This window comes from Symphalangus syndactylus, chromosome 12 (assembly GCF_028878055.3).
Source record: "Symphalangus syndactylus isolate Jambi chromosome 12, NHGRI_mSymSyn1-v2.1_pri, whole genome shotgun sequence".
In the NCBI taxonomy this organism is placed as follows: Eukaryota; Metazoa; Chordata; class Mammalia; order Primates; family Hylobatidae; genus Symphalangus; species Symphalangus syndactylus.
In genome coordinates this window covers 141,367,280-141,395,178 of record NC_072441.2, presented here as the reverse complement: position 1 = coordinate 141,395,178, position 27,899 = coordinate 141,367,280, and the positions used below count along the sequence as shown (strand labels likewise).

Sequence of the window (27,899 nt, the reverse complement as noted above, 5' to 3'; positions counted from 1 at the left end):
CGCGTACCAAGGCGCGGACGCAGGGGGAGGCAGCTGGCGCGGCGAACTCCTGGAGCCGTGGCGCCCGCTCGGCCGTGGCCGTGGGAGAGGCGCCGGGAGGCTGCGGGCGCGGGGCTCCGGGGCGGGGGCGGTGCGGACGGAGCGGACGGCGCGGGCGCGGGGGGCTGGGTCCCGGGGCGCTGGTGGGGCGGACCCCCCCCCGCCTCGAACTTGGTACGCGCCAGCGAGAGGCCAGGCCCAGCCCGGGCGGTACAATAGGGTTGGGCCGAGGCCGGGACTGGGCCGGCGCCGGGCAGGGAACGGGATCGCGGCCGCAGCCGAGAGACCCCGGGCGACCGGCACCTCCGAGCCTCGCGGGCCACCTGCCTCGACCTTCCCCGGGGCGCCCCCGCCTCCGAGTCGCTGCTTGCCGGGCCGGGCCGGGCGTGATGCGCCGCGGGACCCCTGTCCTGGCCACTGGCCGCCGCCGCCGCCGCCGCTGAGACCCCGAGACCCCCAGTGACGCCGCAGCCATGGAGAGCGGCCCGCGTGCGGAGCTGGGGGCGGGCGCACCCCCAGGTATGCCGGGAGCCACGCGGAGGCGAGATGGGGGTAGAAGGAGGGGCTGCGGGGCGGCCGAGGATGAGGCCGGCCGGCTGGGCGGGGACCCCTCCGCCGCCGCGCCCTCTGACCACTTGGAAGTTTAAAAATAAAGGCTGCGGCGGCGGCGGCTCCCGGCTCGCGATGCATCCTCTGACAGCTGCCCCCTCCCCCACCCCGGGTGCCGGACGCATCGGGCGTCGGGAGCCGCAGGGACCCCGCGCAGGAGTTGTCGGGGTGACCCTTCTGCCCCAGCTTAGTGCCATCTCAGCTTCCCCGCCCCCACGTCCCTTCCCGATCCACCCCGGGCCCTGAAGATCCTCTTCTACTGAGCTAGGGCTTCCGTCCCCTTCCCCATCCCCCGTGGCACATGTGACCCCATCCTGAGTGTGTCGGGGGTCCAGATTCTCAGGCCTGGGCCCTGCATACCGACGCCTCGGCCTTAGTGCCCGTACCCTTAGGCCCTGGCCCAGACCTCGCCCCCACCCCATCCGTCCAGCTGCCGCGCAAAGGGCCTGTTGCTGCTGCGGGCCGGCGGGGAGGGGAAAGGAGGGAGGGGAGGGGAGAGGGAGGTCTCTAGCCGCTGCTGCCAAGTAACCCGCCGGATAAAGGCGAGGGGGAGGGGGAGGCGGCATTGTTTGGGGCGAGGGCGGGAGCTGGGGAGTGGGCCGCCTCTCCTGCAGCCAGGCCTACTCTGGAGCCCACCCAGCCTGATTCGGGGAGGAGGGGGACAGAAGTAAATTTGCTTCTCCTGCCTGCCCTCCTTCCTAGCCTCTCTGGGCCCGAATCTCCCACTAGAGAATGAGGTAAAGGCTCCAAGCCCGCACTCCCTGGACCTGCCACATCATTCCCCAGCCTGAGGCTTTGATACCTCCCCTCTTACTCTCTTTTTTTTCTCTCTTTCTGCCCACACCTCAGACCACCAAAGCTCCCCTCCCCTCCCTCACCCCACCAACCACCAGTGCTCAGGACTTCTGCAAATCCCATTCGGATCTGGGAGCAGCTGATGAGGGGGTGGGGACAGGTTTCTGGTTGGGCTTGGTTTTGGAGGGAGGCTATTTCTCTTTCTTCCTGGAAGGGGAGGGAAGAACATGATTACTGAGGACCCAACTTCTGTTCCCATTGACTCAGGGGGGAGGTGGCCCCATCCCCACACCCCCATGGAGTCCTGAGCCTAATCCTGTCACCTCCCTGCCCCTTGGGGTGTGGGCCCAGGATGAAACAGTTTGTGTGGGTGCGGAGAGCCCAGGATAAGGTGGGGCCGATGGGCTGTGGGTGGGCTCCTCCCCATGCCAGCGAGGATGCTTCTAGGGGACTGTCTGGGTGTGGGACCTGGGAGAACAGGGAGGGGAGGCTACCATCAGACTGGTGGGTTTCAGGAGGCTTGTAGGCTGGGCTGGAAACAAGGGTGGCTGGGTCTGTCCTGGTTTGGCTGAGCCTGAGAGGGGACACCCAAGGAGGCCCAGCCTGAGTCCAACCTCAGCTTACTGGCCCTCTGCACCTAAGGGCCTCTGGCACTGGTGTATAGTTGGGGGCCTGAATGGGAGTGGTGACTGGGATACAGAGAGCCTGAGCTGGTGGCTAGTTTATAATTAGGGTACTTGGGGAGGATGCCTAGACTGAATATGAGAGCATGGGTGAGATGCTTGGCTCTCCTGGGGGCAGGGGGGAGGCTGGGTGGGCGGGGAGGGCTGGGTCAGGGGCTGGTGGGCAGACTGCATATAGGCTTCCTGCATTGGGAGGACTCTTCTATACACAGGGATCTAGATGGAGTCACATGAGAACCTGCATCAGGATGGTAGCAGTTCCCCACACAGAATAGTCAAAGGTGACAGGAGTCCTCTGTGGGGCTTTCTGGGAGTAAATGTGCTCACAGCATGTGCCCTGTGATAGTCTGAGACATGGGCCTGACACTCCGAGAGCATGTGACATGATTCCTGCTCCCTTTAGTTCCTTTTTGCACTTGGACACTGAGCAGTAACGGGGGATGGCATGGAGTAGAGGACAAGCGTGGGGACTACTTTCAGGTCAGAAAACCTGGATGGAAATCCCAGTTAGCCATGTACCGGCTACTGGACTGGAGCAAGTGACTTACCTCCTGGAGCCACAGTTTCTGCCCCTGGAAAATAGGGCCAGTGTTGTCAACCTTGTGGGGTTAATGTGAGGGTTAGAGATGATTTAACTCAAGGAATCTGGCACGCAGACACCAGACACCTGCAATAAAGTGTTATTACCATTATTGTGATTATGCTCCTGCAGCCGGTGCCAGCAGGGAGGTATGAAATATAGGAGAGGGTGGGAGCAGGAATTGGAAGTCAATTTGTTTAAGAGTGTAGATTCTGGAATTAAATAGTTTAAGTCTCCACTTCGTAACTTATCTCTGTGTGACCTCAGTAAGTTGCTTGACCTAAGTCTTAAGTTTGCCCATCTGTAAAATGAGAATAATGCTAGAAATTATCTCATAGAGACATTGGCATCCTTAGATGAAAAGAGAAAACACTTAAACTGGGCCCTGGCACATAGCTAGTGCTCAGTAAGTGCTAGCTATTTGTTATTTATTTATTTATTTTGAGACAGAGTCTTGCTCTTGTCACCCAGGCTGGAGTGCAATGCCACGATCTCGGCACACTGCAACCTCCGCCTCCCAGGTTCAAGCGATTCTCTTGCCTCAGCCTCCCAAGTAGCTGGGATTGCAGGTGCCTGCCACTGCGCCTGGGAAATTTTTGTATTTTTAGTAGAGACAGGGTTTCGCCATGTTGGCCAGGCTGGTCTCGAACTCCTGACCTCGTGATCTTCCCGCCTTGGCCTCCCAAAGTGCTGGGATTACAGGCGTGAGCCACCACCCCCAGCCTAGCTATTTGTTTTTTGTCGTTATTTTTAATTCGGTCAGAAGCCTAAGATGTGATTGATTAGAGTTGTAGGAGGTAAGTATAGGACAAGAAGGCAGGGGAGAGGAGAGTTCTAGGCAGACATGAGCTAGGGTGTATCCAGGGAACAGAGGGGCCCCATACCTGAAGTGGAACAGTGGGAACAGGAGAGAAGACCCAAGAAACGGGTGCAACCGGCTATCCAGCACACCCATGCTGATGCCCCACCATGTGCCAGCTCGGTGTAGTCTATGTGAACAGCAGAGAAGTGAATCAGACGGAGTTTTGACCCTTGGGGAACTCTTAACCCGGCCAGGAAGGCAGATGTGTTCACTGCAGGGAAACCAGGTATAATGGTAATAGTGTACAGTGGGCTGTGCTTGTGGAAGGCTTCACGGAGGAGGCAGCATTTGAGGTGGATCTGAAAGGATGAGTAGACGTTGGTGAGACTGGCACAGTGGGCTGTGGCCATACATCCAGCAGCCAGCTGGCTGGCACCTCCCAATGACAGCTTCCTAGTCCCTTCCTGGGCTGGTGGGCCCAATAATGAGGCCTCTAATGAGCCCCTAATGTGTAGTCACGCATATGCAAATGAGGTGGAAGGGACACTAGGCCAGCTCAGGTCCCCTTTCCCAACAGGATAGTGGGGAAGGGCTGAGGGAAGGGACTGAAAGCTTGGCCCAGACTAGAATGGCTATACTTGAGGGCCGTCAGGTCAGGTCTCAGGTCTGACCCAGGCTGGAAGTTAGGCCACAGGCAGCTGGGACCCATGTCCTTAGGTCCCTGCTGGGCCTTGGGGCTAGTGAGGGAGCCAACTAGCCAGGCCCAGATAATGCAGCTTTGTTGGCTGGTGGTAGCTCTGCCTGGCACCCAGGGGCACAGCCTTCAGTGTTTCCTCCACCACTTCTCAGCTGCAGCTCTGCCCTGAGGGGAGCAGAGAGCCTGGGAGGGCATAGGGCACATGGTATTGCTGCCCTTACTGGCGCTGCTCAGCAGTTGTAAGCGATGATGTGAGCCAGGTAGAGGCTCCCTGGTGAACCAAGTTATTTCCCATTAATTATCTCTGACTTATTATCTCCTATTCATTAAGGGCCTTCTCTGTGCCAGGCACAATGCTCAGCATGTCACGGGCATTGTCTCATTTGTTCCTCACCACAGTCCCATGAGTAGAGACTAGCATTATTCCCATTTTACAGATGAGGCTCAGAGAGATGAAATCACTTGCCTAAAGTCACACAGCTAGCAACTGGCAGAGGCAGGATTTGAACTCAAATCTGTCTGACTCTGAAATCTGTGCCCCAAACCTCTAAGCTGAATTATCATGGCTAAGCTATCCAGTGACAAGGTCTGGCCTGCTTCCCTCCCATGACTGGCCTGTGTGGGCATCTTGGTCTTGGGGACCCCATAATCTTTTCCCTGGCAGGCAGAGGTAGCCCCAGCAGAGCCCTGGGTTCTCTGGGAAGCCTGTCAGGTTGGAGCCTAAGCAGTTGAACCAGGAGGAAGGCCCTGGACCCAGGTGGTGGTAATAGTCCAGCCAGGGGGGCATCTCCAGGCCTTGGCCTGAGGTTGGGCCTCTGCCTTCAGCATCTGGGCAACGGCCTGGGCAGCCCTGCTGGGGCTGAGGGAGGGATGTGGTGGGGCTCAGGCTGCGGGATGGGGTCATTTCCTGCCGCCTAAAATAACAGGAAGTGGGTGCTCCTGATTGGAGGCTGGGAACAATGGCCGCCAGCCGGGCCAGAGAGTTCCTTCAGATCTGTAGTCTCAGTCAGATTCCCGGCTTTATCACCCACAGAAGCCAGTGGCCTGGTCCCAGGGCCCCAATGCCCAACTGCTGGAGCAGGCTGCCCCCTCCTAGGGCACTCCGTCTCAGAGCCGGCTTGGCTCTGTCCAGGCCAGGGATAATGCTGCCCCCTAAGGGTCCCTCCTCTCCCGGCCCCACAATTAGGCATTCCCCAGAGTTTGCCCTTTCTACCCACCTCCTATTCTCCCAGCCCAGATCTCTCCAGGAGAGGGAATCCAGGAGGCTGTCCCCACTGGGATGCAGGCAGGGTAAAGACGGTCATGCTGATCGGGTCCAAACCCCAGCTTTGCTACTCACTAGCCGTGGAGCTTAAGTAAGTGTCTTAATCTCTGAAACTGTTTCCTCGTTTGTAAAATGGGGTAATAATATCTACCTCATAGGATTGTGGCAAAGATTAAGTGAACTAATGAGTTTAACGTGTTTAGCTGTGTCTGACAAAAGCATTAGCTGTTGCTCTTGTTAATCGGACTTTCTCTGGGCTTAGGGAAATAATTTGCTCAGGAGCAGAAGTGACCTGGATGACACTGTATAAATATTCCGGGGACATTGTGTCTCTGTGTGCTGTGTGCATCTCTGAGGCTTTGTCTGTGCCTTAGAGGAGGTACCTGGCTCCGTACTCTGTGGGTACGTCTGTGTGTCTCAGATATGTGTAGAGTTTTGAATCCCAGTAAGTCTGTTTCCTCTGCGTGTGTGTGTATGTGTGTGTGAGTGTGTGTGTGTGAGAGAGAGAGGAGAATATGTCTTGTCTCTCGCCATTGTGCAGGCCCTGTTTACACTGTCTGGTGTCTGTCTCTGTTGTGTGCACGTCTGTCTGCCTGTGTCTCTGCCCTCTGCCTGCCTCTCTGTCTTCGCCTGCTCTAGTGTTGCCACCTAGGAATCTGCAGTGAGGGCCAGGACTCTTGCTAGAGATGCTGAGCTCTGTTCTGTCTTCTCTCGGCCTCATGCCTTTGCCTCTCCCATGCTTCCTGCCTGAGGTGCTGTCTGTGCACCCCCACACCACAACCAGCCCTCACCCAGGCACTCCCTCGCGCTGCCCCTGGAGGTGGGTTGTTCTCCCCTACCTCACTTCCCGCCTCTTGGGAGCCAGCCTGGGCAGGAGCCTGCCTTCCCTACATTCCTGTGCTCTGAGCTCAGTGCCTGCTTGCCCCACCTGCACCCTTCACTTTTGTGGGGGAAGTCTCCCTGGTGGAACCACGGAATCACTTCCTTCTTCAGAGAACACGCAGGAGCTTCAGGGCGGGGTGATGTGACCGCCTACCAGAAATAGCATGACATAAGGGTTTTAAGGGTTTTGTCATCAGACAACTCTGGATTCAAATCCTACCTCTGACACTGGCATGAACGATCCACTTAATCTGTCTAAGTTCTCTCACCTGTGAAATGGGGGCCATCACAGAACTTTCCTTTTAGGATTGTCATCAGAATCAAATGGGATAAGGGAAAGTGCTTGGTTTATGTTAGAGCTTCAGTAAATTAGTTTGGGCCTGGAAACTGGCTGGGGACGTGCAGGTTCTGAGATGAACATGACATTTAGTGTTTAGAGAGACTAGGCTTTGGAGCAGCTTGAGGGTCTAAATACACACTAGGCAGGTAGCTTTCTACAGTACCCCCCACCCACACATCTACATACCCAGCCTCCCACCCACCCATCGGACATTCTTTTTTTTTTTTTTTTTTGAGACAGAGTCTCGCTGTCGCCCAGGCTGGAGTGCAGTGGCGGGATCTCGGCTCACTGCAGGCTCCGCCCCCCGGGTTCACGCCATTCTCCTGCCTCAGCCTCCCGAGTAGCTGGGACTACAGGCGCCTGCCATCTCGCCCGGCTAATTTTTTGTATTTTTAGTAGAGACGGGGTTTCACTGTGTTAGCCAGGATGGTCTCGATCTCCTGACCTCGTGATCCGCCCGCCTCGGCTTCCCAAAGTGCTGGGATTACAGGCGTGAGCCACCGCGCCCGGCCAGACATTCATTAAACAGACACAGAACTCCCACTCTGTGCCAGGCAGGTCCTGTATAAGACGCTGGGGCTGCAAAAAGGACTGAGTTTCTTCTCTTGATAGGCTCTCACACTGACAAGGGCAGGGGGTGGCAGGCAAACAGAAAAGCTAGACTGAGTTATCAGTGTTGTGAGAGGAATATTTGGCCCAGCAAGAGCTGTTGGGGTGGGAGGAGGGAGAGACAAAAGGAAAGGACTGCCAGCTCTCAGAGGGTGGAGATGGGGTGTTAGTATTCTGAGACATGTGACAGTCTCTCTGAGGGACTTGGCCCTGATCTTTCTGCAGACCCCAGGCACAGCCCCTATTGGAGCTCTTAGAAAGACAGGACTTTTTGACCTCACAACGCAACCCACCACTGCACCTTTGCCCTGCTAATGCTCTTTGTGCCAAGAAATAAATACAAATTATTTGTCTCTTATCTCATTCTTAACAAATACTTCTGGTAAATATTAGTGTAGCAAAATAAAACCAACAGTGGCAAAACCTCACAATCTGGCATAGACCAAAAATAAGATAAAATTAAGTAGCTGAAGGATCATATTTGATGGTTAAAAATGAGAATGATCATAAATAGATTAACCATACTGTATAGATAACTAACCAAGGAGTTTTGGCTTAATGTGATTTGCTCCATGTAACACTGTCCCAATGACATTTCATCAGGGTTGGCATAATTGTGAAGAAAATATTTGTATTCAGGGTCAGTAGTGTGCCAGGTCACAAGAGGAGTTCCAAACTTCTTGTTTGCCTCTTGAGAAGTTTTTCTTGTTGAGCTGCTGGAGTAAACACTCATTATTATTTTTATTAACTTCTACCTGTGTGGCTTAGTCCAGGAAGCTGCCCAAACACTATTGAGATGGAGTTGTTTTGCTTCTCTTCAAATGTTTATCTTTTTTGCAATAAGTTGCCACATAGATATATACTTTTTTTTTTTTTTTTTTTGAGACAGGGTCTGATTCTGTCGCCCAGGCTGGAGTGCAGTGGTGCAATCTCAGATCACTGCGGCCTCCACCTCTGGGTTCAAGGGATCCTTCTCTCAGCCTCCCAAGCAGCTGGGACTACAGGCGTGCACAACCACGCCCAGCTAATTTTTGTATTTTTAGTAGACATGGGGTTTTGCCATTTACCCAGGCTGCTCCCAAACTCCTGGGCTCAAACGATCTGCTCGCCTAGGCCTCCCAAAGTGCTGGGATTACAGGCGTGAGCCACTGCGCCCAGCCTGGATCTACTCTTTATTAGAGTAAAAATCTTTTATATAGGTCGGGCGCGGTGGCTCACACTTGTAATCCCAGCACTTTGGGAGGCCGAGGCGGGCGGATCACCAGGTCAGGAGATCGAGACCATGGTGAAACCCCGTCTCTACTAAAAATACAAAAAATTAGCCGGGCGTGGTGGCGGGCGCCTGTAGTCCCAGCTACTCGGAGAGGCTGAGGCAGGAGAATTGCGTGAACCCGGGAGGCGGAGCTTGCAGTGAGCCGAGATTGCGCCACTGCACTCCAGCCTGGGCGACAGAGCGAGACTCCGTCTCAAAAAAAAAAAAAAAAAAATCTTCTATATGCACTTGCTTTAGGCTGGGGCAGCCTCATAGTATAGCACTTTATTTGTGCTATACTGTTTATTCAACTATTTTATGACTGTCTCCATATACTTGGCACTGTGGTAGCTGCTGGTGATGCAGCAGTGAGCAAAATAGACATGGCCAGCTCTTGTGGGGCTCCCTCACCTTCTAGGAGGAGGCTGACAATAAGGAAAGAACCATGCAAAGAAGTTTAAAATCATAACAGTGACAGTGTTCCAAAGGCACATGAAGCCATTACTATATACAACAAGGGAATTTATCCTAATCAGAGAAGCCAAGGAAGGCTTCCATGAGGAAGTGATGACTGAACTAACATATGAAGGGCAAATAGGAGTTAGCTAAGAAAAGGGAGTATGTGCAAAGGCCCTGTGGCAGGAGGGAGTGTGGATGGTCATCAGCATTAAAGGAAGGTCAGTGTGGCTGGAGTTCAGAGAGCAAGCGGGGAGCAGGGTAGGAGAGGAGATCCAAGAAGTAGGGGGAGGGAGTCAGGGACTTCAGATTATACTGGACCAGTAGGGTGAGTTCAAGAAGGGGAAGCCACTGACAAGTTTCAAGTGGCAAAGAGCACCATGATCAGATTTGCATTTGCTCTGGCTGCTCAGTGGAACAGAGTGGGAATGGGTACAGGTGAGCAGTGAGAGGACTTTGTAGTAATCCAGGTGAGAGTGATGATGGTGGTGATGATATCTGCCTGGTTGTAGTTCATTCATTTCTTCATTCAACAAATAGTTATGGAGGACCTATATGCCAGGCTCTGTTGGCCCTAGAGATAGACCAGCTAACAAAATAGGCAAAAATTTGTGCCCTCATAGAGATTATATTCTAGCAGTGCGAGACTGTTAAAATGGTGTTAATGCCTACAGAAAAAAAGAAGACTTGGAAAGAAAAATCTACAGTTGGAACTGGGAGGGAGACTTCAACTGCAGTTTGTAGTTTTATTTAATTTTTTTTCTTTTTCTGAGACAGCATCTTACTCTGTTGCCCAAGCTGGAGTACAGTGGTATAATCATCACTCACTGTAGCCTCAAACTCCTGGGTTCAAGGTATCCTCCTGCCTTAGCCTCCTAAGTAGCTGAGACTACAGGTGTGCACCACCATGCCCAGCTGTCTTTTATTTTTTAGTTGAGATAGGGTCTCGCTGTGTTGCCCAGGCTGTTCTCAAGCTCCTGGCCTCAAGTGATCCTCCCACTTTGGTCTCCCAAATTGCTGGGATTACAGGTGTGAGCCACCTTGCCTGGCCTTTATTTAATTTTATTTAAAATTTTTCTTTTCTTTTTTTTTTTTTTAGAGACAGGGTTTTGCTTTGTCATCCATGCTGGAGTACAGCAGCATGATCATAGTTCACTGTAACCTCAATCTCTATTTCAGCATGTCATGATGCCTGAGTAATTAAAAAATTTTTTTTTTAGAGATGGAATCTCACTATGTTATCCAGGCTGATCTCAAACTCCTGGCCTTAAGGGATCCTGCTGTCTGGGTCTCCCAAAGTGTTGGGATTACAGGCATAAGCCACTGCACCAGGCCTGCAGTTTGTAGCTTTTTTTTTTTGGAGATGGAGTCTCACTCTGTCGCCCAGGCTGGAGTGCAGTGGTGCGATCTCGGCTCACTGCAACCTCCGCCTCCTGGGTTCAAGTGATTCACCAGCCTCAGCCTCCCAAGTAGCTGGGATTACAGGCACATGCTACCACACCCAGCTAATTTTTGTATTTTTTAGTAGACGGGATTTCGCCATTGTGGCCAGGCTGGTCTCGAACTCCTGACCTTAGGTGATCCACCTGCCTTGGCCTCCCAGGGTGCTGGAATTACAGGCGTGAGCCACCGCTCCCAGCCCAGTTTGTAGTTTTAAATAGGGGCTAAGGGAAGGCTCCATTTAAAAGTGACATCAAAATAAAGACCTGAAGGAGGGGAGGGAATGAGGCACACAGAATCTGGGTGCAGAGAATTCAAGGCAGAGAAACAGCCACTGAGGAAATATTGTTTCCTCACTGCAAAGCCCTGAGGCAGAAATCTCCCCGACACCCTTAAGGGACGGTGGCTGAAAAACTGAGCAGGCAGAGAAGACGAGACAAGGTCGAAGAGGTCAGGATCCTGGGGAGTCCTCGATAGGGTACCATGATGACTTCGGCTTTTTCTTCCCCTCAGATGAGGAGTCTTTGCAGGATTTTGTCAGAGGAGTGACGTGATCTGACTTTTTTTTTTTTTCTTGTGACAGAGTCTTGCTCTGTCGCCCAGGCTGGAGTGCAGTGGTGCCATCTCTGCTCACTGCAAACTCCACCTCCCAAGTTCAAGCAATTCTCCTGCCCCAGCCTCCCGTGTACCTGGGACTACAGGCGCCTGCCACCACACCTGGCTAATTTTTTGTGTTTTTAGTACAGACGGGGTTTCACTGTGTTGGCCAGGATGGTCTCGATCTCCTGACCTCGTGATCCGCCTGCCTCAGCCTCCCAAAGTGCTGGGATTACAGGCGTGAGCCACCGCGCCCGGCCAATCTGACTTATTTTTAAACAGAATCACTCTGGCTACTGTGTTGAGAAAAGACCCAGGGGGAACAAAGACTGGAGCAGGGAATCTTTTATCAGAGCTGATAGTAGCTCTGACCCAAGTGATAGAAATGGAGATAGTGAGAAATGATTACATTTAAGATCTGTTTTAGGCCGGGCGCGGTGGCTCACGCTTGTAATCCCAGCACTTTGGGAGGCCGAGGCGGGCGGATCACAAGGTCAGGAGATCGAGACCACGGTGAAACCCCGTCTCTACTAAAAATACAAAAAATTAGCCGGGCGTGGTGGCGGGCGCCTGTAGTCCCAGCTACTCGGAGAGGCTGAGGCAGGAGAATGGTGTGAACCCGGGAGGCGGAGCTTGCAGTGAGCCAAGATCGCGCCACTGCACTCCAGCCTGGACGACAGAGCGAGACTCCGTCTCAAAAAAAAAAAAAAAAAAAAAAAAAAGATCTGTTTTGAAGATAAAGGCAGAAGGATTTGCTGAGAGATTAGACATGGGGTGTGATGTAGTTGCCATTAACTGAGATGGGGAAAATGGGGAGAAGCAGGCTTTTGGGGGAAGATCAGGAGCTCAGTTTGGGATGTGTTAAATTGGGGGCATCTTTGAGACACACAGGGGTGTCAAGCAGCTGGGAGTTGCATGGGTGAAACTAGACCTCAAGGGAGAGGCCTGAGCTGGCGTCGTCAGCAGTGATGGTATTTAAATCTGTGAGTCTGGATGAGGTCACCAAGGGAGTGTGTGTGGACAGAAAATAAATGAGGTCCTCCACTCAGCCCTAGGGCACTCCAGCGCTGAGAGGTTGGGAGGTTCAGGCAGGATCAGCAGAGATGACTGAGAAATGACAGTCAGCAAGGTAGAAGGAAAACTGGGAGAATGTGCTGTCTTCAAAGCCAGGTGACAACAGTGTTTCCAGGAGCAGTCAGAAATCAACTGTGGCAGATGCAGCTGCATAGTGGCCAAGGAAGATGAGGGCTGGAAAACTGCCTGCTGGATTTAGCAGCATGGAGGTCACGGGTGTCCTTGAGAAGTGCAATGTTGCAGAGCACTGGGGGTAAGGCCTGGCTGAAGCATTTCCTCCTGGCAGAGATGGGGAGACATGGATATATTCTTCGGGGCAGGTGCTGCTTACCAAGCCCCTGCCAGGTGCCACTGATGATGTACCCATCTGTACCAACTCCCCATGTGTACCAACAACTCCATGAGGGAACTGTGGTTACACAGGCTCAGGGCTTGCCCAAGGTTCACCTGGCGCCGAGGTCCTCAGTCAGGCCTGTCGGACTCTGAAGCCTATGACCTTTCTGCTCCACAGCATCTGATGCCTGGGTGCAGGTTCTTCCAAGCCTCACTCCTCTACCTCCTCCCAGCCTCCTTTCACATAGCGAGTCGGAACCTCGCTGGGGACTCACTGACTATCTTGCCTGGTGGGTGTGATTTGCCTAGGTGTAGACAAACACCCGCCTACCAGTTTTCCTTGCAACACCTGCAGCACGCACAGGTGCTTGGAGAATGGCAATAAACAGACCTCACCCTCAACCTTCAAGCTTAATACTTACACACCCAGACTTTGGCTTCAGGCAGTCCCGAGTTCAAATCCCATCTCTGAGCTGGGCGCGGTGGCTCACACCTGTAATCCCAGCACTTTGGGAGGCTGAGGCGGGCGGATCACGAGGTCAAGAGATGGAGACTAGCCTGGCCAACATGGTGAAACTCCGTCTCTACTAAAAATACAAAAATTAGCTGGGTGTGGTGGTGCGTGCCTGTCGTCCCAGCTACTCTGGAGGCCGGGGCAGGAGAATTGCTTGAACCTGGGAGGCGGAGGTTGCAGTGAGCCGAGGTCGTACCACTGCACTTCAACCTGGCGACAGAGTAAGACTGTCTCAGAAAAAAAAAAAGCCCAACTCTGCCACATACTAGTTGTATGACTGTGTGGATCACTTAGGTTGGGCCTTGGTTGCCTCACTTGTATAATGGGGATAAGAATCTCTGCCTCTCAGAGCTGTGAGGACACGGGATACATCACTGTCAGTGAGTAGTAAGCACTCACTAGAGTGAGTAACTGGTTTTGTTGACTACTGGAATTGGTAAAGGAGTTTGCAGCTGGCTGGGAAATAGATTAGCAGTGACCAGGCAGCCGTCTCCTGCTGGTATGGGAAGAGATGGGTGGCTTGTCATGTAGCCTAGGAGTTGGTGGAGTTGGAGGGGTGATGGGGGAGACAGGGCCTCAGCTGGGGCTCTTGCCTGGAGCCTAGAAAGCTGGATGGGAAGGAATGAGGGGGAAAATAGTGTGAGCCTCAGATAATTTATTGTGTAACACCTATTCCCTCATATTGCCTTCAACAAGGCAGGAGGGTATAATGGGTAAGGACAGGCTCTGATGTTAGCTACTGGGTCCAAGTCCAGGCTCCTTGACTGACCAGCTGAGTGATCTCAAATTACCTCTTTTTTTGCTTCATCTTTTTTTTTACTTTACTGTCCTCATCTATATGAGGACTCCTTCATAACTATTGTCAGTGAGGATTAAAACTAATAACATTTAAGGCCAGGTGCAGTGGCTCACACCTGTAATCCCAGCACTTTGGGAGGCTGAGTGGGCAGATCACTTGAGGCCAGGAGTTTGAGAACAGCCTGGCCAACATGGCACAACCCCATCTCTACTAAAAATACAAAAATTAGCCAGGTATGGTGGTTCATGCCTGTAATCCCAGCTACTCGGGAGGCTGAGGCACAAGAATCACTTGAGCCTGGGAGGCAGAATTTGCAGTAGGCCAAGATCACACCATTGAACTCCAGCCTGGGCAAGAGTGAGACTTTGTCTCAAAAAAAAAAAAAAAAAAAACCAATGTGTATAAAAATTCTGAGGCTGGGCATGGTGGCTCACACCTGTAATCCCAGCACTTTGGGAGGTCGAGGTGGGCAGACCACCTGAAGTCGGGAGGAGTTCGAGACCAGCCTGGCCAACATGGTGAAACCCCATTTCTACTAAAAATACAAAAATTAGCTGGGCATGGTGGCAGGCGCCTGTAATCCCAGCTACTTGGGAGGCTGAGGCAGGATAATCACTTGAACTTGGAAGGCAGAGGTTGCAGTGAGCCGAGATCGTGCCAATGCACTCCAGCCTGGGCAACAGAGCGAGGCCCTGTCTTGAAAAAAAAAAAAAAAAAAAAAGGCCGGGCGCAGTGGGCAGTGGCTCATGCCTGTAATCCCAGCACTTTGGGAGGCCGAGGCGGGCGGATCACGAGGTCAGGAGCTCGAGACCATCCTGGCTAACACCGTGAAACCCCGTCTCTACTAAAAATACAAAAAATTAGTCAGGCGTGGTGGCGGGCGCCTGTAGTCCCAGCTATTCAGGAGGCTGAAGCAGGAGAATGGGGTGAACACAGGAGGCGGAGTTTGCAGTGAGCCCAGATTGCGCCACTGCACTCCAGCCGGGGTGACAGAGCGAGACTCCGTCTCAAAAAAAAAAAAAAAAAAGAATGAAAAACGTTTCCTTAGATGAAGCTTCCCACAGATGCCGGCCCTGCTCCCTAAGCAAGTTGGTAGCTGTGTTCCCATTGATCTCAGTGCCTGGATGGTAGCAGCAGATGGCACCAGGGCTCAACATACAGAAGCTTCTGTTTGGGAGACCAGGAGGCTTCATAAGAGCAACAGGGAGTGCTGTTTGCTGGCTGGCATGTGGATAGTGCCAGGCACTTTGCTGACATTCCCTGCTAGCTTGGGCTTGTTATCCCCGTTTTACAGATATCAAAATTGAGGCTGAGCCAGGCATGGTGATAGGTGCCTGTAATCCCAGCTACTTGGGAGACTGAGGCAGCAGGATCTCTTGAACTCAGGAGTTCGAATCCAGCCTGGGCCACGTAGCAAGACCCTATCTCTTAAAAAGCAAAAATTAAAAAAAAGGGACTTAAAGGAACTAACTAGACCCTGAAAAAATTCACTAGCAGCAAGCAGACTTGGGGGAAAACAAAACAAAACAAAACAAAACAACCTGAGGCCGAGAGAGGTTGACTGGCTTGTCCGTGGTTGTCAGCTGGGGAAGCAAGCCCTCTCTTCCCATCTTCCTCATCTGACTGACTCTGAGGCCTGTCTCTCAATTGCCCCACATGTGTATATGTCATCGTGTGGCTGCCTTACTTCACTTCGATGTCTTTTACAGGATTCCTACAATAGTCATGTCTTAAAAGCAGAAATTTGGGTGTGGCTTGGGGAAAAAAGATTATAAAGTGGACGTAGCTTGTTGCCAATGGAATCTTCACAGCAAAGCATTCCACTAGAGCCCATACTTACGTCCTTCCTCTTGGTCAGTCCCATGTGCCCAGCACTGGCGCCCTCTGTGAACAGACCTTGAGTTGGGCACAGTCACCCAGAGGTAAAGCAGAAAGGAGAGAGAGGCAGACATGGAAACAAATCAGTGCATTTGTTGCACCAATAAGTGCTACAAGCTTGTTCTCAGCTTTTCCAACATACCCTGCTCCATTCTGCCCCTTTGCATATACTCCTCTCTGCCAACACCTCTCCTTGCTTTGCTGACTTCAGCTTATCCTTCGGATCTCAGCTTGGTTGTTACTTCTTTAGCAAGCCCTCCCCATGTAGGTTAACCATCTCTGCTTTGCTGCCCCAGACATAGTATTTATTCTCTACTGTAGTTGCCTAGCTATTTGTCTGTCTGCCCTGCTAGAGGGTAAGCGCCACAGAGGCAGGGATCATGGCTATTTTCTCACCATTATATCATAAGTATCTGGAACAGGTCCTGGCACATAGAAATAACTCAAACACACGTGAATGAAGAAGACGGTTGAACAAGGGAGAGGGCCACATATGGAGCTGATGGCACAGATGAGCAACCTGACCTCTCTCCTCTCTTTTGTTGGTCTTTCAGCTGTGGTCGCCAGGACCCCCCCAGAGCCAAGACCTTCTCCAGAAGGTGACCCTTCCCCCCCACCACCACCGATGTCAGCCCTGGTCCCCGACACTCCCCCGGACACCCCTCCTGCCATGAAGAATGCCACTAGCTCTAAGCAGCTCCCACTGGAACCAGAGAGCCCCTCAGGGCAGGTCGGGCCTAGGCCAGCCCCCCCGCAGGAAGAGTCCCCTTCCTCTGAAGCAAAGAGCAGAGGACCCACCCCACCAGCCACGGGCCCACGGGATGCCAGACCTCCTCGAAGGAGCAGCCAGCCATCTCCAACAGCAGTGCCAGCCTCTGACAGCCCTCCCACCAAGCAAGGTGTGTGTCATGACCCCGGCCTGGGCCTAAACCTCTTGGCCCTGGATCATGCCAACTGAAAGAGTCCTGTTTGCCCTAGAGGAGATGAAGAAAGGCTGGGGTGAGGCCCGGAGGGAGGGATCTGAGGCTGAGTCCTCTTTGGGGACAGCCTTTTGACCTGTCTGTTCTTGTTCCCTCTGCTCAGAGGTGAAGAAGGCAGGAGAGAGACACAAGCTGGCAAAGGAGCGGCGAGAAGAGCGGGCCAAGTACCTGGGTGAGTGAGCAGGAAGCCTCATCATCTTCTTCATCGTCATCATCAGCATCCTGTTAATAACACTAACAGGCTGGGGCGCGGTGGCTCATACCTGTAATCCCAGCACTTTGGGAGGCCGAGGCGGGCGAATCACCTGAGGTTGGGAGTTGGAGACCAGCCTGACCAACGTGGAGAAACCCCGTCTCTACTAAAAATACAAAAAATTAGCCAGGCGTGGTAGCACATCCCTGTAATCCCAGCTACTCGGGAGACTGAGATAGGAGAATCAATCGCTTGAACCTGGGAGGCAGAGGTTGTGGTGAGCCGAGATTGTGCCATTGCACTCCAGCCTGGGCAACAAGAGTGAAACTCCGTCTCAAAAAAAAAAAAAACAAAAAAACCACCAACACTTCTGCAACACTTAATTATGTGCACTGTGCTAAGAGCAGGACACACATCTAATTTAATCCTCAACCCATTTTGAGGAGGAAACAGAGGCTCAGAGAGATGAAATCATTTGCTTAAGCCACACAGCTAGTAGAGTGGCTGACATTCAGACCTGGAAGCCTCCTGTCACCCCAAATCCCCCGCTCTTAATCACAGTATGTGGACATCTGTCTGGTAGGCCCCCCAGGTCAGATGGGGATCTTGCACTAAAGCATTCATTTCTCCTTCAGCCCTGAGAGCCCATAAGGCCGATGGAGGAGAAATAGGCCTCTCCTGAGTCCTGTCTTCAGTGAGCCTCTCAATTTGAGGGGGTTGTTTCAGACTGAAAGCTCCACCTAAGCAGGCAGGAGAAAGACCCACCCAGGGCATGGGTAGCAGGGCTGACCACTTGGAGGAAATGTCCTTGGCCCAGGCCTGCTGCAGAACCCTTCACACGCCACTGGCTCCTTTGTCCACAGCGGCCAAGAAGGCAGTGTGGCTGGAGAAGGAGGAGAAGGCCAAGGCGCTGCGGGAGAAGCAGCTCCAGGAGCGCCGGCGCCGGCTGGAGGAGCAACGTCTTAAAGCTGAGCAACGCCGTGCAGCCCTGGAGGAACGGCAGCGGCAGAAGCTCGAGAAAAACAAGGTGCGGGATGGGTCTCCGTGAATCCATGTACGCGTGTGCTCACCGTCTGCATACTGGTGCAGTGTGTACGCACATCCATGTTCACGGCTCTGCCTTATCTGTGTCTATGTGGCCCTATTTGTGTTCACATCTACAGTTGTGTCCCTGTGTTAGAATATCTGGGCACCTGTGCAACTGCAGGCACATTTGCTTCGGACTGTGCCGCTGTAGGCCCCTGTAACTGTTTACTGTCAGTACCTGTGTTCGTACATGTACCCCATGTGTCTGTGTGTATGTATGCAGGTATGCATCTGTGTGAGCGTGCCTAGCTCTGTGACATGGGTAAAGCCCTAGCTCGAATGCTGGTGAGGAAATGAAGGAAATGGCCACCTGGCCCTACCTGGGAGGGCCTCAGGCTAGAGGGAACACATAGCCCCAAGGTCAGGACCCTCAGTGCCTGAGATGTGGCCTTGCCTGGGAGCCCCAGGTAGGGGGAGTCCCACCCAATCCTCAGAGAATCAACTCATGCACTCAGGAAATGACTCAAGAACACTGAAAAGCTCCCCAAGAACAAGTCGAAAGGGATCTTGGTCCTTAATCATAGCAAGGATTTGGTAACCTTGGTTACCTGCAATGAGTCAGGAAAAGACTCCAAGGGAAGGGAGTAGGGGAGGCATCGTCACAGGAGGAAGGGCCTCTATCCCAAATTCAATGAATGTTCTGAGTCCACATCTCTCTCTTCTCCCCACCTTCCCCCAGGAGCGCTATGAAGCAGCCATCCAACGGTCAGTGAAGAAGACATGGGCCGAAATCCGGCAGCAGCGCTGGTCCTGGGCAGGGGCCCTACACCACAGCTCTCCAGGACGTAAGACCAGTGAGTAGGCTGGAGGGGCTGGGGAGTGGGTGGGCAAGGCTGGGATGGCAAGTAAGGGAAGGGAACAACTTCCCTACAAAAAGCTGGTGGCTCCCTGCAGCAGGTGTGCCTTGCTTTATGTGACTTGTGTCTTTTAGAACGGTCTGTAAGCCAAACTGTCCCTTCCCAAGGACTTCCACTATCAAATCAGAGATGGATTCTCCCCATTTGGTTTGCTCTTTAAACCTCTGTCATTTTAGGATTAGCCTTCTTTGCGCCTGTCAATTATTATTAGTTGTTGATACATAAAAGACTTTAATGCCCTACAGACACTGGATCTTAAAGAAACTGTCACTCCTTGTCTCGGAAGGTAGATTTTTGTCTCTGAGTTTTCTCCGCGTAGGGCCACCATGGATTTTGGTCTGATTCTTTGCTGGCATGTATGTACCACTGTGCTTGGATGTCTTTATGCAATGGCAAGTTTCAGTATTTCTAGCTGTGTATCTTCTGTTTATGTGCTCCTGGACCTGTGCATTGTGTCTTAATATGTGTTTGCCTTGGCGTGTTTGTGGCCTTGTGTACCCCAGTGAGGGCTCCTAAGACAGACAGACTTGGTTTCCAGCTCTGGCACTTGCAGCGTAACCTTTAACTTCTCGAAGTCTCACTTTCTTCATCTATAAACTGGGGATAGTGATACTACTTGCCCCTGAGGTGGTAGATAGATGTTTGAAGGATCAAATGAGGTCACATGTGTGTGGTGCCCCACACAGTACCTGGCACATGGTAAGCATCAACAAATGTGAGCTGCTACAAATGTCATGATGAGGTTGCTTCAATGTGTTTGTGGCTTGTGTGCATCTGGGTCTGACACAGTATCTGTTAGTGTTTGTGTCTCTGTCCCTGTGCATGTCTGCACACATGTGTGCATGCCGAAGTATCTGCCACTCTATATGCCTGTGTCTGCATGTCTTTTTGTGATTCTGGATGAATACATGGATTTGTGCAAGTGACTGTGACTGCGTAGGTCCTGTTTAGGAGCGTTTTTGCATTTATCCCAGTACGGGGGTGTTGGATACATAACGCCTTGGCTGGGCAGTGTCAGCAAGTGCTAGTGCTGGGTGGTTATGGGGAGGGGTTGCAGTACTCAGCCGTAAGGAATGGCTTCCTTGGTCTGGCCAGGAAAGCTGTAGTTTCTCTAGTTTTACTCATCTCCTCCCTTTGTTCCTTCTCCATCGGCTCCTCCAACCCAGGTTGTCTCTGGTCACCTTCCCCCCACCCTCCCTCTCCCAGGGCCAAGGCTGCCTCCTGCTCCTCATCCTAGCCTGCCCACTCCTCCCTCTCCCACCCTGCCCTCGGAGCATCCTGCATGGAAGGCCTCGGTGCCCCCCACTGGCTCCTGCCGGCCGGGCCCTAATGCCGTGTCTTTTCCCCCTCCAGGTGGGAGCAGGTGCTCCGTGTCGGCAGTTAACCTGCCCAAACACGTGGACTCTATAATCAACAAGCGGCTCTCAAAGTCCTCTGCCACGCTCTGGAACTCCCCCAGTAGAAGTAAGAGAAGGCCCAGCCCTTCCCCCTCCAGAGCCCCTTGTAGCTCCCACCAAGCCTCCTCCAGAGCTCAGCAAGAACACCAGGTCCCTGGAGCCCTCACATACGCCAGGCCCCCATCCCCACTCTACCTTACCCAGGGCTCTGTGCCCCTCGGGGGAGCCAGCATATGGGTCTGGACCCTGAGGACAGAGGTTGCCCTGTAGGAGAGGAGAACAGAGACAAAACACAATGCCGCAGAGGGCAGGAAGCCTGGCAGGGGCCTCAAGAGCAAGTTGGAGGTGGTGGCTGGGGGTGGGGACAGGCAGGCAGCCTTTTCTGCAACCACAGCCAGCTGGCCTGGGCCAACCTTAGCCAGGTGGCATTATCCCCATGTGTCAGACTGGCCTGGGTGCTGTGGGGTGGAGGGGTCCCTCATTCTGGCTCCACGTAGAGGGCCCATGCAATCCTGCCCTCTCTGCCTTCAGAGCCCCAGCCATGGCCTTGGCTGGTTCCAGAGTTGAGCCAACCAAGGTGGCATAGCCCCTGCATTCCCACCATGCCCTGGTGCTCATATGTGAAGGAGCCATGGTGGGAGTTATTTATAAGTTTCTCTTGCATTTGTTTGGTTGCTTTGTTGCCTAGCAACCAAATCAGCTGCTGTACCAACCCCACCTGACTGAGGCTTAAAAATAGCCCAGCAGCTGAGGGGACAGAGCACGGTGGCCTAGGGCAGGCAGGCACCCTAGCAGCCTCTCCCTGGCACAGGACTGCTAAAAGCTGGGTCAGAGGAGCACAAGGACCCTCACTGTCCCGAATCCATGGGACAGCCTCGGCTGGGTCAGCCCTCTGACAGCAGGAGGGGCAAGACCTTATGCTGGGACATGGCAGAGGGCAATTGGGTCTTCCAATCCTGGATGGCTCGTTCCTATATGCGCGGTTCAGGGCCCCTTCACCTGGGGAGCGTTGTAGGCGGGGACCCTCATCCGATGCAGGATGTTGCCCTGGGAAGTGTCTGGTTGCCTGGGTCTGCAGTGGAAGTCCAGATCGTAGGGAGGACAAGTGTGGCCCCGGTGTGATTGTGGGGAGAGGCCGCCCGGGTGAGAAGCCTTGGCCTTGGCATGGGGATGGTGCCTGGTCTGCCCCCTTGCCTCTTCCTGCCTCCTACGGCCCCCACGGTGACCGGCTTCGCCTGGCCTTCTACCCCCAGATCGCAGCCTGCAGCTGAGCGCATGGGAGAGCAGCATCGTGGATCGTCTGATGACGCCCACCCTCTCCTTCCTTGCTCGGAGTCGCAGCGCGGTCACACTGCCCCGCAACGGCCGGGACCAGGGTAGGGGCCGCGACCCTGGGAGAGGCCCCACGTGGGGCCGGGCAGGGGCCAGCCTGGCGCGCGGGCCGCAACCCGACCGCACTCATCCCTCTGCAGCCGTGCCGGTGTGCCCGCGCTCGGCCTCCGCCAGCCCCCTGACGCCGTGCAGCGCCCCCCGAAGCGTGCACCGCTGCGCCCCCGCCGGTGAGCGCGGGGAGCGCCGCAAGCCCAGCGCCGGGGGCAGCCCCGCTCCGGTGCGCCGCCGGCCAGAGGCCTCGCCGGTGAGTGGCTTTAACTGGCTCGAGTGGCCGCGCAGGTGGGGACAGGCAGCCTGGAACTGGGGGACGCGGGCGCTGCTGACCTCTACTCTCCTCTTCCGTTCCTCCTTCCCTGCCAGGTGCAGAAAAAGGAGAAGAAGGACAAAGAGCGGGAAAACGAGAAGGAGAAGAGTGCCCTAGCCCGGGAGCGCAGCCTCAAGAAGCGCCAGTCGCTGCCCGCCTCCCCGCGCGCCCGTCTCTCCGCCAGCACCGCCTCTGAGCTCAGGTGGGCGCGGGCGGTGCGAGGGACCCTGCCCCTCACCGGGTCATTTATACATCACCCACAAATATTTGTTGGGCACCCACCTCTAGAATGCAACTTCCTTGAGGGCAGATTTCTCTGTGTTTGTTTGAGACAGGATCTCCCTCTGTAACCCAGGCTGGAGTGCAGTGGCACAGTCTCGGCTCACTGCAGCCTCGACCTCCTGGGCTCAAGCTATCCTCCCACCTCAGCCTTTCAAGTGGCTGGGACTACAGGCGCGCCACCACGCTCTGCTAATTTTTTGTATTTTTGGTAGAGAGGGGGTTTCGCTACGTTGTCCAGGCTGATCTCGAACTCCTGAGCTCAGGTGATCCACCCGCCTTGGCCTCCCAAAGTGCTGGGATTACATGTGTGAGTGTGAGCCACCCCGTCCAGCCTCCATTTTTCTGTTTGTTTTTTTTTAAAGTGTTTTGGTTACTGAAGTACCCCAACACCTAAAATAGTGCCTGGCACCTGGTAACCACTCAGTGAATACCTACTGAAGGGTCAGGGTAGTGCCTCATGCCTGTAATCCCAGCACTTTGGGAGGCCAAGGGGAGGATTGTTTGTCAGGAGGTCCAGGCTGTAGTGAGCTATGTATGATCATGCCACTGCACTCCAGCCTGGGAGTCAGCCAGATTCTGTCTTTAAAACAACAACAACAACAAAACCTGCTGAATGAATGGACCTGCCAGGTAGCACTCAGGGTGCTGAGGACGCGTTGCTGAGCTAACTCAGGAGTGGTGTTTTCTCTTATTAAGCTTACAGGCTATTGGCGGGGGACATACAGTAATCAAAGAATCCCACAGAAACATGTCATTACAAACTGGGGTGTATGCTCTAAAAGGGAATGGTGTGTTTCTGTGAGAGCAAGAGGGGCGGGGGCGGCGCTGATGTAGCCTGGGGGAGGGGGCACCTCCCAGAGGAAGGAACAAGTTCTCAGCGTGTGGGTGTGTGTGTCTCCTAACCCTTCCCTTTTCCCTTTTCTCTTAGCCCCAAATCCAAGGCCCGGCTATCCTCTCCCTCCACATCCTGGCACAGGCCTGCCTCCCCCTGCCCCAGCCCAGGGCCAGGCCACACTCTGCCTCCAAAGCCACCTTCCCCCCGAGGCACCACTGCATCCCCCAAGGGGCGGGTTCGGAGGAAGGAGGAGGCAAAGGAGCGCCCCAGCGCCGCAGGGCCCGAGGACAAGGGTCAGAGCAAGCGCAGGGCCAGTGACGAGAAGGAGTCAGCACCCCCAGCCTCACCGGCACCTTCACCGGCGCCCTCGCCCACCCCAGCCCCGCCCCAGAAGGAGCAGCCCCCCGCGGAGACCCCTACAGGTAGGCATGAAGAGAGGGGAGGGGTGGGCCGAGCGAGAGAAGCCAGCTTCTCCTGCGTGGGGGTGTGGGCCGCCAGAGATGCCTGAGGACTGGGAGTGGGACATGGAAAGAGGAGACTTCTGCCCTCTGCAGTCCCAGGCCCAGAACACAGGCCGCTGGGAGCTGACGGCGGTGCCTGCGTGGGTGTGCTGACGCCTGATCCCCGATCCCCCTCTAGACGCTGCTCTCTTGACCTCACTCCCAGCCCCTGCTCCCCCGGTGACCCCTAGCAAACCAATGGCCGGCACCACAGACCGAGAAGAAGCCACTCGGCTCTTGGCTGAGAAGCGGCGCCAGGCCCGGGAGCAGCGGGAGCGCGAGGAGCAGGCGCGGAGGCTGCAGGCAGAAAGGGACAAGTGAGTGCGCCTCGGGGACTGAGGGGGCCCTCGTGGGCGCTAGAGAAGAAACAGAGGCCGAGCCTGAGCCGTTTGCTTCGTCCCCCAGGCGGATGCGAGAGGAGCAGCTGGCACGGGAGGCCGAGGCCCGGGCGGAGCGGGAGGCGGAGGCCCGGAGGCGGGAGGAGCAGGAGGCACGAGAGAAGGCGCAGGCCGAGCAGGAGGAGCAGGAGCGGCTGCAGAAGCAGGTGCCCCCGGCGGGCGGGCGGGCAGCGGCTGGGCGCGGGCGCGGGCGCCGCGGGCCGGGAGGGAAGGCTGGCGTCAGGTGCCCCACGCTCATGGGGGTCTTTGGCAGAAAGAGGAGGCCGAAGCTCGGTCGCGGGAAGAGGCGGAGCGGCAGCGTCTGGAGCGGGAAAAGCACTTCCAGCAGCAGGAGCAGGAGCGGCAAGAGCGCAGAAAGGTGTGCGGACGTGGGCGGGGACTTATGGGCGGGGCCTGGGCAGGGCGGGCCAAGTGGGCGGGGCCTGGGCTTAGGGCCGGTGGGACGGGAAGGCGCTGGGGCAGATTCCAGTTGCTGACCTGGAGAGGGCTGCTATGAGCTGGGAGGCCCTAAGACTCCGAGGCCGGGGCTGGCTGGTGGGAGGTTTAGGATTAGGGGCGGGGCTCGAGCCTAACTGATATGCGGCCTCCAAACAGCGTCTGGAGGAGATCATGAAGCGGACTCGGAAGTCGGAAGTTTCTGAAACTAAGGTCAGAATTCCCCTAAAGGGCAGCGCTGGGCGTGGGGGGCAGGGTGTGAAAAGGAGGCTGTGGAAAGGCATCCACGGCCACGGAGAGCGAGGCTGTCGGGGAGGCCGCTGCGGCCTGGGCAAGGGGAGGGCCGAACTCGGTCCCAACTGGCTGGGGCCGGCTGTCCCTTGAGCCTGACTGCTCTTTCTCTTCAAAGCAGAAGCAGGACAGCAAGGAGGCCAACGCCAACGGTTCCAGCCCAGGTAAAGCCCCCATTCCCCTCGCCTCCCTTCCCTTTGCCACCCTCCTCCTCCATCCTCACCTCTCTTGCCAGCCCCTGGCTGATGGCCCCTCTTTCCCTGTGACAGAGCCTGTGAAAGCTGTGGAGGCTCGGCCCCCAGGGCTGCAGAAGGAGGCTGTGCAGAAAGAGGAGCCCACCCCACAGGAGCCTCAGTGGAGGTACCAGCTTCCAATCCCAGGGTCCCTGAGCAGGGAGGCAGACTGCAGCTGGAGCCGCGGGGTGGCCTGGGCTTTCCTGGGAGGTGAGGTGCTGAGCCTTGGCCTCTGCATCCACAGTCTCCCAAGCAAGGAGTTGCCAGGGTCCCTGGTGAATGGCCTGCAGCCTCTCCCAGCACACCAGGAGAATGGCTTCTCCACCAAGGGACCTTCTGGGGACAAGAGTCTGAGCCGAACACCAGAGGCACTCCTGCCCTTTGCAGAGGCAGAAGCCTTCCTCAAGAAAGCTGTGGTGCAGTCCCCGCAGATCACAGGTGGGTCTTCTGATTTCCTGGACCCAGCTCCATTCCTCCCAGCAGCCTTCCCTGTACTCCTCAGCCCTGCCTTCTCTTCTGGCTCTGCCAGTCACCCTCTCCTGCTCCACCCTGAAGACCCCCAGCTATCTGGCCTTGGGTGCTGTTTGCCCTGACTGTTTCTCCTCCTCTTTTTCCCCAGAGGTCCTTTAAGAGGGTTTGCCTTGGATCCGGGCACAGCTGTGAGGGCTCCTCTGCATCACCTACCAGGATGTCTGGAGGAGAAAAAGACAGAACAAAGATGGAAGTGGCCTGGGCCCCTGGGGGTGGGTCCTCTCTGTTGTTTTTAATCTGCACCTTATAGACTGATGTCTCTTTGGCTGGAGCCAGATCTACCCCTCAGTGCATTCGTGTGCTCGCACGCGCAGACATCCCCTCTCCCCCATACACACACATACACTCACAGCCTCTCTGGCCTCTTCCCTTGGGGAGGGGCCACCTGTAGTATTTGCCTTGGTTTGGTGGGGTACAGTGGATGTGAATACTGTAAATAGCTTGTGCTCAGACTCCTCTGCGTGGAGAGGGTGGGTGCAGGAGGCAAACCCTCCCCCCAAAGCCCCCTGGGGAGATCTTCCTCTCTCTATTTAACTGTAACTGAGGGGAATCCCAGGTCTGGGGATGGGGGACACCTTGGGCCACAGGATACTGGTTGCTGCAGGGGTACCCATGCCCCCTGCCCTCGCCTGGAATCAGTGTTACTGCATCTGATTAAATGTCTCCAGAAATAAAGAATAATTCTGCCAATCCTGCCTGTTCTTGGAGCTGGTGGTGGAGGTGGCAGCAGGTGGCCTCCTGAGTTCTAAGAACTGAAGAAGCCTCGGGCTGGTGGTACTAGTCCTGAACCCCTGCCCTATGGTCTTCCAGTTTAGTCATGAATTCATTCATTTATTTATTCAACAATAGCCTCTGTTTCAGGCAGTAGGCTATGCACTGGGGATGCCATAGGCAGAAAAGATGTAATCTCTGTCCTTGTGCAGTTTGTAGTCTAGGTGGTTGAGTGTTGTGGACACTGTGGGCTGCCCACTCAACATCTATTCCCACTGCCCCTTCCTCATTCCAAACAGAATCTCTCTTCAGGTAGCCATCTTTCTTTTAGATGGCACCCTGTGCTTCAGCGGAGGTGGATCTTAGCCCCAGGGGTGAATCATGATTGTGACTGGGACCAAAAATAATGGTCCCAAACACCTCCTGATTGACTGGTGTAGGCATGGACATGTGACACAGTTTCAGTGAGCAGACATGAAGGGAAGCCTCCTGGGGGCTTCAGAGAAGGTGTCCTCATTTTTTTTTTTTTTTTTTTTTTTGAAACAGAGTCTGGCGCTGTCGCCCAGGTTGGAGTGCAGTGGCACGATCTCGGCTCACTGCAACCTCTGCCTCCCAGGTTCAAGCGATTCCCCTGCCTCAGCCTCCCGAGTAGCTGGAACTACAGACGCCAGCCACCACGCCTGGCTAATTTTTGTATTTTCAGTAGAGACGGGGTTTCACCGTGTTAGCCAGGATGCTCTCTATCTCCTGACCTCGTGGTCCGCCTGCCTCGCCCTCCCAAAGTGCTGGGATTACAGGCGGGAGCCACTGGCGTCCTCATTTTTGACAATGTGGTCGTCAGCCTCTGTGATGACCTCTCGATGATGTTCCCTACCTCCTAGTATTCACACCCTTGTGTAGTTCCTTCCTATGTTGTATCAGGGTTGGGTTGAGTGGCCAATAGAATACGGCAGAAGTGATGGTGTGTCACGTGAGATTAGGTATAAAAAACACTGCACTCATGCCTGTAATGCCAACACTTTGGGAGGCCAAGGCCAGTGGATTGCTTCAGCCCAAGGGTTCCAAGACCAGCCTAGGCAACATGGTGAAACCCCATCTCTAACAAAAGTACAAAAATTAGCCAGGCGTGGTGGCACATGCCTGTAATCCCAGCTACTCAGGAGGCTGAAGTGGGAGAATCATCTGAGCCTGGGAAGTCAAGGCTGCAGTGAGCCCTGATTGTGCCACTGTACTCCAGCCTGGGCAACAGAGTGAGACCCTATCTCAAAAAACAAAAACAGGACAGGCGTGGTGGCTCACGCCTGTAACCCCAGCACTTTGGGAGGCCGAGGTGGGCGGATCACGAGGTCAGGAGATCGAGACCATCCTGGCTAACACGGTGAAACCCCATCCCTACTAAAAATACAAAAAATTCACCGGGCATGGTGGCAGGCACCTGTAGTCCCAGGTACTCGGGAGGCTGAGGCAGGAGAATGGCATGAACCTGGGAGGCGGAGGTTGCAGTGAGCCAAGATCGCGCCACTGCACTCCAGCCTGGGCAACAGAGCGAGACCCTGTCTCAAAAAAAAAAAAAAAAAGCAGCATTTAAACTGGACCTGAAGAAGGGAGGAGCCAGCCTTGTGAAAGGAGGCAAGTTGCAGGTGGAGGGGTCAGTATGCGGGAGGCTGGGAATTCCAGGGACAAAGGAACAGGAGCTCCTCTTGCTGGAGCATCAAAGAGGAGAGGAGCTAGATGGGGTGGGAGAGGTGGGCAGGGCTAAGTCACGGCGCTCTAGGGACAAGAAGGGGCAGGAAGGGACTAACACACTCATTCAGCTCTGCTTGGTGAGAGC

The 27,899-nt window shown here is 54.7% G+C and overlaps 1 protein-coding gene across 11 annotated transcripts; it reads left to right on the top strand.

Annotated features, from left to right (window-relative positions):
- The first annotated feature begins 202 nt into the window (after nt 1-202).
- MAP7D1 (MAP7 domain containing 1) lies at nt 203-26,047 on the top strand. 11 transcript variants are annotated; one of them, XM_063627908.1, is made up of 18 exons: nt 206-558; nt 16,198-16,542; nt 16,727-16,795; nt 17,680-17,843; nt 18,582-18,696; nt 20,113-20,223; nt 21,410-21,532; nt 21,629-21,792; nt 21,909-22,054; nt 23,063-23,391; nt 23,636-23,786; nt 23,875-24,013; nt 24,121-24,225; nt 24,462-24,515; nt 24,712-24,757; nt 24,863-24,953; nt 25,071-25,264; nt 25,446-26,047. In XM_063627908.1, the coding sequence occupies exons 1-18, from the start codon at nt 513-515 to the stop codon at nt 25,454-25,456; spliced, it is 2,403 nt and encodes an 800-aa protein (XP_063483978.1). In that variant the 5' UTR covers nt 206-512; the 3' UTR covers nt 25,457-26,047. The 11 variants fall into 11 exon arrangements, with proteins under 11 accessions (XP_063483977.1, XP_055110928.1, XP_055110931.1 ...); XM_063627909.1 differs by having other exon boundaries at nt 207-558; nt 24,715-24,757; XM_063627906.1 differs by having other exon boundaries at nt 208-558; nt 23,609-23,786.
- The last annotated feature ends 1,852 nt before the right edge of the window (nt 26,048-27,899 follow it).

Bases quoted from the DNA above. Each gene is read 5' to 3' on its own strand.
- MAP7D1 (XM_055254953.2), top strand. From the start codon at position 513: ATGGAGAGCGGCCCGCGTGCGGAGCTGGGGGCGGGCGCACCCCCAG. The intron at 17,844-18,581 runs GTGCGGGATGGG...ACCTTCCCCCAG, and splicing joins AGAAGCTCGAGAAAAACAAG to GAGCGCTATGAAGCAGCCAT. The intron at 24,516-24,711 runs GTCAGAATTCCC...TTCTCTTCAAAG, and splicing joins CGGAAGTTTCTGAAACTAAG to CAGAAGCAGGACAGCAAGGA.